Source organism: Crocodylus porosus, unplaced genomic scaffold (assembly GCF_001723895.1).
Source record: "Crocodylus porosus isolate Cpor-Errol unplaced genomic scaffold, CroPor_comp1, whole genome shotgun sequence".
Lineage (NCBI taxonomy): Eukaryota > Metazoa > Chordata > Crocodylia > Crocodylidae > Crocodylus > Crocodylus porosus.
The window spans coordinates 23,540,208-23,551,602 of NW_017728947.1; the positions used below are offsets into that span (position 1 = coordinate 23,540,208).

An 11,395-nucleotide genomic window follows, 5' to 3' on the forward strand; every position below is an offset into this window, starting at 1 on the left:
CAGTACTCATACCCAAAGATATGACGGGGTCATTTTGTAAAGAGAAGACTGACAGAAGAACAGAAAATATCATGGAAAGAAAAAAATAAGATTTTATATTTAAGCAGCAGAATATTGAGGTAAAATATTGACCGGATTCAGTTGCACAGTCCAGGCTTGTTTCAGTGTTGCTGCTCCGAGCTACCTCGTGGCTTGGATACGGTGCGGCATGGGCGGTTCAAACACGTTCTTTATTTTGATGGTTGGATTTGGGGGACCGGAGAGCAAAATATCAGCAGAAGCCAGGTAGACGCGGCTCCTCCTGTTTTAATTTAAACTTCGGTGCTCTGCTTCATTTTGAAATTCCCAAATTCCCTCCAGTGTCTCTGCAGCATATTTTTCTTTCTTAGGGGGGAGAGAGAGAAAAAAAAAGAGCCTTTAGCATTGACTTAATCTCTACATTTTATTAGCCAGCATATGTATTATTCAGCGTTGGAATATTTCTTTCAATAATTAATACATTAATACAAAAAGGGAGCACGCCTGGGGGAAGGAGAGGGGGAGCGTTTGCAAACAATGAGGCGTGCAAGGGGCGCTCTGGCCGCTAGGGGCTGATAGAGAGGTGGAAAAGCTCGGGAATAAATCAGACCTAGCCCCGGCGTTTGTCCTTCAGTGGCACGTAAACACGACTGAGAATCGGGCAGGAGAGAGCAACAGGGCTTGCTCGAGTTACAGCCCTGAACTCGTTGATCACAGCGCCCGCTTGATGGCTGCGCAGTTTTGAAATCAGGGAATAAACGCACCGCTAGTGATTTTTTGGTTTTTGATCTTTTCCTGTTTCTTTTTGTTCGGTCTCCCCTCTCCCCCCCCCGCCCCCCGCTCCTTCAGACACAACAGCCACAACAAGTGGATGCTGCGAGAGCGCCCGAGCTGCGCGGCGACCAGCTGCAGTTCAAACGTGCGTGCGAGGGAAACTGCAACAAGCGAGACGGCCTCTTGTCCGTAGCAGGGGGCGGGCTGGCCACACGGATTGCTTGCCTGCTTTTTGACAAACCTACAGCAAAAGCCGGGCTTGGAAAAGGCTAGTGATCACCCACATCCATTCATTCCCCCGCTCTCTCCCACACACGCACACACACTCACACACGCACAAGCCCTCTATTGTCCCCTCCCCCCCGGCACAGGATTCTTGCTCGTTTATTATTTTGCAAAGGTAAGGAGTGATCGCCGCTGCCCAGCATCCTCCCAACTCAGGCTGGCCGCCTCTCTCTCCAGGAGGTCTTGTTGCACACAAAGAGAAGCCAGAAAAAAAAAAAACTCATCAACCTGTAGGGCTGCCTGACCCTGCACCTGCAAACAGAGATTGTTCAACACAATCCTCGCTTCAAGATCTCTCTCGCTCTCCAGATCCCCAGGCTAGCGAGAACAACGTTGCTCTTTCTCTGCCTAGGAACAGTAAGTATAATAGCTTTTTTGGTTTGGGGGATTTTTTTTTGCCTGGCACACAAATCTGGCATTGTCATTTGACAATTAATATCCATCGCCTTGCGCTGTATGAATTTCAAAGGTTGCTGGACATGAGGATGCTGGTTCTGTGTGTCTGTGTGCGTGCGTGTTTAGCTTTTGCTTCATTGCCTCTCCAGTTTGCATTTTCTTGACACACACCATGAATATGCTTCACTTGACATGCCAGTGGATGTGCCTGTTTCTACATGAAATGCAGTAAAATGTTCACTGGGACCGAAACACAGTTTAGATATAGCACATACTGTACCATTGCTGTATCTAATTAAGTTCTAAAAATAAACCAAAACTATAGCCTATACATTTTTTTTTCTTGAAACAACTGATCATGCCAAATGTGACTGCACTATGTGTGTGTATGTTTTGGCTTGTGTATTATCATTTATAGATTGATTGCTCTCTTTCTATCGGAGCATGCATGTGTTTGTGTATGGATGTGAGCATGTACATGGGTGTACATTTTCTATAGATATAAAATACATACCCACCCACAACCATATCCACACAGATGTGTGAAATCTCTCTGTGTGAGATATGGGTGTGTATATACAGAATAGATTTGAATAGTGGGGGTGGTGGAAGACTGAACACCTTAATAATATATTACACAATATTCATTTGTTCAGCACTGTGGCCTCTTAGGAAAATGATCCAACCTCTTCCCTTTTTTTTGTTTGTTGTTTTTTGTATGTGTATATGCATGTGCCTCAGGTTAAGTGCTCCTTCAGCATGAGAATAACCAAAGGGTGATCCACTCCCGTGTCTCCTATGGGGACCGCAGAGCCAGTTTTGCAGCCTTCATCATCTCCTCCTCATCATCTTCCTACTGTTGCCACCATCCTGGGTGCAGCTCTCAGGTTTGAAACACTGTTGACAGGCTGAAAAAAGAGGGCATGGATAGACCTCCTCACTGTGTAAACAATATGAGAGCTGGAAGTTGCTTCAACTCCCTAAATAACAATATCAATCAGTTATCAGACTGGTAAGCCAAAGCACTGCTTGGAGGAAAGTATGAGAAAACAGGCTATTTGTATTTGGTGACACTGGTGAACTAAAGACCTGAAACTTTTTTGGTGGCAAAAAACTAACAGAAGAGTTGCCCTCTCGAGTTGCATAAACATTTGCTCCTTGCTGGATGTAATCTTGGGAGCCTGCAAGAATATCATGAAATTGTTCAGATCTGTTGATCCTGCATATACCACCAGAGAATACTAAAACTAAAGGGGCTTGGTGGATGAAAGGACAAGGCCTAGGCTCTTTCCTGATCAAATTTGAGAACTCCGTCTTTTGATTAATTGCCATTCTTAGCAAAAGATATAACTTTTGTGATACAGCCTGGATGATAAAGAGATGCAGATCTGTGGTTGCTACAATTTTACAAAACACAGACTCAACGCAACTGGTATCCTGATGGGTTGAGCTTCCAAGAGACCAGCCTCCAAATGCAAACACCTTTGAACTTCCCACAGTAAAGCAACAAGCTTTGACAGCAGATAAACCAAACGATTTTGCATTAAACAAATAAACAAACAGTTGCAAAATGGAGGTTGCAATGGTGAGCGCAGATAGCTCTGGATGCAACAGCCACTTGCCGTATGGATACGCGGCCCAAGCACGGGCCCGGGAGAGGGAGCGACTGGCACACTCAAGGGCAGCAGCAGCTGCGGCAGTGGCAGCAGCGACAGCGGCAGTGGAAGGTGGAGCCACTGGTGGAGGGGGGCCCTATCACCATTACCACCAGGAACAAGGTCGTGGTGCTTCCTCCTCCTGTGGTGGCAATGCATCCCGCAGCAGCCAGCCCCAGCGCCAGAACAGTAAGAGGAAGAAGCGAGGCAAAAAGAGAAGCCACCATCTGGGAAGCAGGGAATGTGGGGCCTCCTTCCCCTGCTCTGAGTTGTTGCCTCTCAGTGGCTCAGAGGAGAGAATACTTAAGGATTTGAGTGAAGAGGAGGAAGAAGAGGAGGAAGATGAGGATGAAGAGGATGAGGAGGAAGGAAAGTTCTACTACAGTGATGAAGATGGGGTGGATGATTTTTCATACTCAGACCAGCCACCTGATGACGGTGGTGGCGGTGGTGGCCCGGGGAGCTACAGCTCAGTTCGCTACAATGAATATGAGTGTTGTGAGAGGGTGGTAATTAATGTGTCAGGACTGCGGTTTGAGACTCAACTGAAGACCCTGGCTCAGTTCCCTGAGACACTGCTGGGTGATCCAGCAAAGCGGGGCAGATACTTTGACCCACTCCGGAATGAGTACTTCTTTGATAGGAACCGGCCCAGCTTTGATGCTATCCTGTACTATTACCAGTCTGGGGGCCGTCTCAAGAGGCCAGTCAACGTGCCCTTTGATATCTTCACTGAGGAAGTGAAATTCTACCAGCTTGGGGAGGAGGCCATGCTCAAATTCAGGGAGGATGAAGGGTTTGTCAAGGAGGAGGAGGACAAGGCTTTGCCTGAGAATGAGTTCAAAAGGCAAATCTGGCTGCTGTTTGAGTACCCAGAGAGCTCCAGCCCAGCCAGAGGCATTGCAATTGTTTCTGTCTTGGTCATTTTGATCTCTATTGTCATTTTCTGTCTGGAGACTTTGCCAGAGTTTAGAGATGACAAGGAGATCATACTATCCATGGCCCTGGGGAAGGGTTTTTTCAATGAGTCACTGCACCAGGATGGAGGGGGGCACACTGTCTTTAGTGACCCTTTTTTCATTGTAGAGACAGTCTGTATCATCTGGTTCTCTTTTGAGTTTACAGTGCGGTGCTTTGCTTGCCCCAGCAAAGCAGCTTTCTTCAAGAACATCATGAACATCATAGACATTGTCTCCATTTTGCCTTACTTTATCACCCTGGGCACGGACCTGGCTCAGCAGCAGGGCAGTAATGGTCAACAGGCCATGTCTTTTGCCATTCTGAGGATCATCCGTCTGGTCAGGGTGTTTCGCATCTTCAAGCTCTCCAGACACTCCAAGGGTTTGCAGATCCTGGGTCATACACTCAGGGCCAGCATGAGGGAACTGGGGCTCCTCATCTTCTTTCTCTTTATTGGAGTCATTTTGTTTTCCAGTGCTGTTTACTTTGCAGAAGCTGATGAACCTACCACCCATTTTCAAAGCATCCCAGATGCCTTTTGGTGGGCAGTGGTGACCATGACTACTGTTGGTTATGGGGACATGAAACCCATAACTGTGGGTGGGAAAATAGTTGGGTCCCTGTGTGCCATTGCAGGTGTATTAACCATTGCTTTACCAGTGCCAGTGATTGTCTCCAATTTTAACTATTTCTATCACAGAGAGACTGAGAATGAAGAACAAACACAGCTGATGCAAAATGCAGTCAGCTGTCCATACCTCCCAACAAATTTACTGAAGAAATTTAAGAGCTCATCATCTTCATCCACAGGGGATAAATCAGAATATTTGGAAATGGAAGAAGGAGTTAAAGAATCTCTTTGTGCAAAGGAAAAAACAAGTCAGGATGCAGGGAATGGCAGTGAGACAGCAAAGAAAAACTGTGTAAATTCAAAATCTGTGGAAACTGATGTGTAATTCTGAACATTTCCAAATATACTTATGCATTAAGAGTGCAGTGATAAATGAAATATGCAAACAAGAGTCTAAAGCATACGGTAGTATGCCATTTATTGGTTAAATATGAATAAAAAAGCATTGCTAAACTTGTATTACATATCAAGTAAATGATATAACTTGTGGAAGGGGCTGGTTGATCCAATGTAATTTCAAACTTTATATTTTTATTAGAATGCAAGTATTTTTCACATGAGGCAAAAGACATTGTCAAAACCAAGACAGATTTCAAGTGGGTGCATGAACTGTCGACATCACTAATAACAGCTCAGTGGTAAAAGTTGGCATTCAGCGGTATTTACTATGTAAGAAAAAATGAAGTTCAGCAGTCATCTATCCATTTATCATTGCTTTAATAGCAGCTACCATAAATCATTTGATCCCATAGTCATTGTTTTCAAAATGGTAAAAAAAAATTGTAAAAATATATTCTACAGAATATAGTTCTAAATTTTATCTTGAAATCTATAATGCTTGTTTTTAACTGGAAATTGACTTTGAAAAGGCTGCTGAACCTCCAGAAATTGTTTATTTTTATAACTGTCTTTGGAGGCATTGCAGCATTTGTTGTCTAATATATGGAAGAAATGAAGTAAGAGAATCTTTTAACATGGTCTGAATGCAGTAGCAAAGTGACTGGAATGATTTTTTGCACTACTTTATATGCTGGAGAAATACTGAAAGAGACTTCATACTGTGAATGTTTACTAATGTAATAGTTCAATGACAATCATTGGAAGAGTGAATTCTGCATCTTATTTTATTGTTTTTTTTCCCTTACATGATGCTGATAGCTAAGCAGCTAATGTTACATTAATTCCATATTCTTTTAATTATGAAAATATATGATCGGAAAAAGGATCGTGCAGTAAAATTTTATAATCATTTTTTTTAATCAGTCTATTCTACTGATACCCATGAGAAATAACAATGTATTTTATATTTTCTTTACTGCTTAATTTGACATTCAAAATCCAATATTAATACATGCGCTTTGTCAATGTTGAAATATTAGTGTACTTGAAGGGGCTGTAGCAGTAATAAGATGTTCCACTTCTACAGTGATGAGGAATAAGAATTGCTAACTTTTAAATGTGCTATTATTGGTGCTCTGTTTTTTCCCCCTTAATTACAGCTTTCACCCATGAACATTTGAAACAACCTTTAAGACCAGAATAGGCATTCTGGGGTTTGAAATGAAAATTTTGGGAACCAGGCTGTCCTTGAGAAAACATTTCTTCTTACTTAGCTTAGGGCCAGTGGTACATTTGCTGTGCACCCCACACTTCTATTAATCCAAATGGCAGATGTGGATGTGCAAGGACTGCCCTATGGGGGGCTACTGTGAATCCTTCTGCCTGGAATGAATGCATATTTAACAAAAAGAGTATAAAGAGGTATTTTTGGATTCAGAAAAATGCAGGAATGGCATACTGAATGGGAACTGTTTTGGACAGGCATTGTGGTTCTAGAGTGATCCAAATTACTTAACTTGAAAAAGTACTGACATGGGCACTTTGGAATAGGTGTAGTAAGGGAAAAAGGGGAGTTACAGATATGCAGACTAATTTTGCAATGATAGTCCCAAAGCGGGAACAGGAGTGTTCTGGAGCTGAAATGCACAGGACATCTTTTGGGACTCAAAACAACCTCAGTTTTTGTAAATTGGGTGTCCTTTATAGCATGCATATCTATCAGGCTAGCAATGTTAATTTGCAGCAACAGCATGTGGCGCAGAAAGGAGCCTTAGGCTTAGGACTCTCTTAATTGGTTGATTTTTTTTTTTGTTCCTGTGAGATTAGAACAGGTCATATCAGCAAAGAAGATTCTCTGCCTCTACTCCAATACAATTCCAATTGCATTAAAATTGCATATTGAACAGAGACATTTATAGAAGGTCCAGTGAAGACACTACAGTCTGCTATGCTGTGGTTAAAAATGGCTATAGGTGAGCATCAGATTTCTAGCAAAATATCCCAAACTGATTTCACCGTTTTGAAGTGGTCTTAAGAAGAGCTCCTGTTTATTATTGACATTGCAAGCTAACTAGGTTTTAAAATGCATTACTTCAATAGATTTTATCTGTCAAACTTTCCTAGAATTTGGTTTTACATTTCATTCTAACTATTCTAAGTGTATGGTAGGGGAGGACAATGCCAGTATTAAGGATGAACATTGCTGTATTTACCTGAAAATCAGCAAACAATGCTTCTCTAACAGCTGACAAGTAACTACGTTATGAACATATGGATTCCTTTGTATATTGGTTTTCTATATTTATTGAAGACTGTGTAATACCAGACAGTCTCATTTGAGGCAATATAAAGATAATGAAAATAAGAGAATTACTAACTAAAGACTAAATTGAGCATTAGTAGAAAATTAGGAGTGGATGTTTGCCTGATGATAAGGGAAAGTGTGAAGTTTAGGCTGGAAATAGAGAATGGATTTGAGAACATGGTCATATTACAGATATAGAAACAACTTCATAACATACATCTACATAGCAGTCACAGAATTTAGCGTGGGTTGACTGTCCAAATATTTGCCCAGCTTAGGCAGGTTTTGCTCTAATGCTGAGCTGAGCTCCATGCTGTTGCAGCCAGACTGTTACTAGTATCCAAGATAGCAGATTTTAATGCTACCTCTGGCAAATCTATAGTGCATGGCAGCCTAAATGTACCATTAATTTCTTGGGAAAGAATATAAATTGCATTCCTCTTGAGTACCTTGTAAAAACAAGCAGAGCAATCTTATGATACCTGCTTTGTCTCCTAAAGAAGTCTATTATTCTATGTATTTGTAAAGGTCAAGTGAGGGGTTTTCATTATAAATGAGAAAAACTCAGGCTGAAAATTAGATTGTGCTTCTAGTTTGGCAAAACCAACTTTGGACCATATAAAGGACTCTGCATTTCCTGAATGGAAACAAATACCTTGACATGAGCTGCCTCTGGTTTTGATCAGCCAGCTGCTCAACAGTCCAGCCTGTTATGACATGCTATGAAAATGCCACAGTTCCACCCAGAAAAGACTAATGTTTAAAGATCCAAAATGCTCAGTGTAAAATACATAAACCCAATAAAGTACAACAAGGGTTGAAACAATGTGCAAGAGAGAACCTGTCTTGGATACTTACAATTCCCATTTACTGTTGCTGCTGTCAAAGCTTTCTGAATGCCATCTGATGCAGACATCTACCATAAAAAATTTAGGCATTTAGTCATCATTTAGGGATTCTGAGTATCTTGCATTATAAAGGAAAATATATCTCTGGTGTAACTGTAGTGAGTGGAATTACACTAAGAACTAAGTTGGCTCTAATATTGAAGTTCAAACCATACTGCAGTTGATGTATGCTCTAGTTACAAAGAAGTTCATTTTTATAAATAATATAAAATGAGATATTTTATTCTGGGCCTGATTCATTTGCATGGCTTTAAATGTGAAATAACTGCATTAGAACTAAAAGCAGCAGAAAGTGAAATTTAAAAGGGGCACCATTACTTAACGTTCTAAATTGGCCTTTATATACAGAGTAAATAAATATGTTTTTATGGCAGTATTCATGCCAAGATAAGAAATCAGGTTCCTAAAGGAGAATGTGTTTTCAGTTAACCTAAAGGAGCAGCGCATTTAATGCATAACTTAACTTCAGAGATTAATTTGTTTCTCTTCTTTACATTTACATTGGAAAGCTCACTTTGGACTCCCATAATTGTGTGAAATCAAGTGTTATGTTTCTTTGTTAAAGAATTCATGTCCAGGCTTTTCAGTGTTCGAAAAAGCTCACTGAGAATTATTCCACACAAGGCTATTCCAGATGGTAGAAAGCACAATTCTGTTTGTTTTTGGTTTGAAAGACAATCTCTTGTCCCCTTTTTTTGTGTTGTTGTAGAGTATATATTTTCATCTTTTTGTTGTTGTGAAAAATCATTTTTGAGGGCTCAAAGACATGAACAAAGCTGTTATAGCTACAGCTAAGCTATGTGTTTTGAGAATAACAAAAATGTATTGTAGTATGTTTTTCTTTATCAAAGAAAACATGATTTGATTGGAGTTTCAGTCAGCAAAGCCTTGTTCCCAGTAACAAAGAAAAATGGAAGCCATGTTTGATGGTAATGTTTATAACCATTTTGGCATCAGGTCTTCACCCTGAAAAAAAGAACCCTATTTAGTGGCCCCTAACATAGAGAGTTTATGTGAAGTGAGGAGAGTCCATTCTGTTTAATCTGGATTTATATAAAATCAGTAGGAGGTGGCTCAAGAACATGAAACACCTATACCTCCTCTTTGGATACATTGCATTTTATAGGGCTAGTGTAATATTGAATCCTATTCTGGTCATGCTGTGTTCATGGAAAGTCTTTTTTGTGAAGTATAGAGTTCTGGTAGGTGCCTTTACAGTGATTTCAGAGCTCAGAAACTGTAATGCTCTAAAACTTATTCTAAACTAAGTTTTAGAATAAGATTTATGAAACTTTGTTCATAGTCCTTAGATTTGAACTTTCTTTGGAGATTTATAACTCATGTCCTTTATACCCAGCTTTGACAGATCCTACATTGGTTCTACTTTCACTGTGTGCTGTTACAAATAAAGACCTAAAGTGATTTAAATTAATTAGCTTGAAATGGTAGTATACTAAAAACGGGTGAGCTTTAAACAATTTACATAACATATAAACTGTATTTTTATCATAAGATCAACCAGAATGGTCATCCATAATATTTATAGACATGGCACAGGGTATGTAATTATATTGTTGACAATCTGAATGATCAAATACTTCTGATTTTGCAGTGAATGACATCTGCTTCAATGGTTTAACATATTTGTGCATCTTTGTTTGAAACAGATACCTGTGGAGAAATTGGTTATTTTTAATTATGTAGACTAAAATGAACATTCATTTCCACCAAGATCATCTGAGGTGAAAACTTATCTTTACAAATTAATGCCAGGTTACATACTTAAACATTTTGTACCTGGCAACCAGGTACAAACATAAAGGCTTTATATTCAATCATGCTTTCTGTATATTAAGATTATATATAAGTTCATAAAGAAAAGTCATTAAAGCATTGTGTACTGAGATGTTTGAATTTTTATTCTTAACCCTCTTTCATTCTTTGAAAAATGATAATGCATTTCGAGGACTTTTTGTGCAGTAAGAACTTTGCAAAATAAATTAATATGTATGGAGAAGAAGAACAATATTAATTTACATTTTCAAATCTGATAAAACATTCTGATTTGTAGAAAGTGGGTAAGTACAAATTTTGTTTTACTGTTCCTTCAGTTGTGCATGCACAGTATTGTCAGTAAAAAAAAATTAGAGATCAGTTGGCTGAACAAATTCATAACCACAAATGCAATTGTTTTCTAAATTATGTGTATTTCAGGTACGTATGGGGTCTCTTCTCAAAATATCTGTGTGCCTTATACTCTTTAATATATTCAGTCTCATAGCCCTATAAGGTAGGGAAGTACTATTATATCAATTTTACAGAAGACAAAGATATGGTGAGATTAAAGCTGTACCTGTAAAGGTATTTTGGCACTTAATTTCTCTTAAAGCACCTGATATCCTCTGATTTCTTTAAGAGTTAGACACACAAAAACCTTTGTGGACCTGGGCCTAAGTGACTTGCTCTGTGAAACCCATGATGTATACAGTGCAGTAGGCCTTTCTAATCCTGCACTGTTCTCCTAAGCATTTGGCTTTGCTTTTCTCTTTGTGCTGCTAATATTGAAATATTTTTCTTAACTAAAACTGCTAATGCTTTAATGTCAGATACTTCTTATTTGAGATAAAAAGAAAACCAGAAGAGAATGGTTCTTTCTTCTTTATTTGTTTTTTGTGTTGCTGGGGGATTCAAGTTTTGTTTGGCAGGTTGGGGGTGGGGTGGGATGGGAGGCAGGGGGAATGTTATATTTTGAAAATTATGTCAAGAATGTGCAATATCAGATAGTTGCCTTTCTATATTTTAGCGGTCAAAATAAACAAGCTTGTGAAATAAAAATGTTGGGCTCAATCTTACAATGGTCCATTGGTGGGGAGGTTTCAATGAAAGGGTTTGAAGTATTGGCTCTCAAAAATTATGACAATTGAACTCGAACCTAGAACGTATGTCATCACTACTATTTTAATCTAGTTTAACTGCAGTTTTTGAGCTCAGTTCTATTTCCAGTGAAGGTAACTGTAAACCTTGGCTTTGAGGTTGAGCCTTTTATGACTTTATTTGAAATATTCGGTGGAAAGCAGACAGTTTTCCTAGTTACATTTATTCTGTTATTACGTAGCCTGGTCTT

General features: G+C 39.6%; 1 protein-coding gene across 1 annotated transcript; it reads left to right on the plus strand.

Moving 5' to 3' along the window:
• Positions 1–699: 699 nt before the first annotated feature.
• On the plus strand, positions 700–10,175 carry KCNA4 (potassium voltage-gated channel subfamily A member 4). Its single transcript, XM_019552344.1, has 2 exons — positions 700–1,434; positions 2,215–10,175. The coding sequence occupies exon 2, from the start codon at positions 3,044–3,046 to the stop codon at positions 5,042–5,044; it is 2,001 nt and encodes a 666-aa protein (XP_019407889.1). The 5' UTR covers positions 700–1,434; positions 2,215–3,043; the 3' UTR covers positions 5,045–10,175.
• Positions 10,176–11,395: the final 1,220 nt, after the last annotated feature.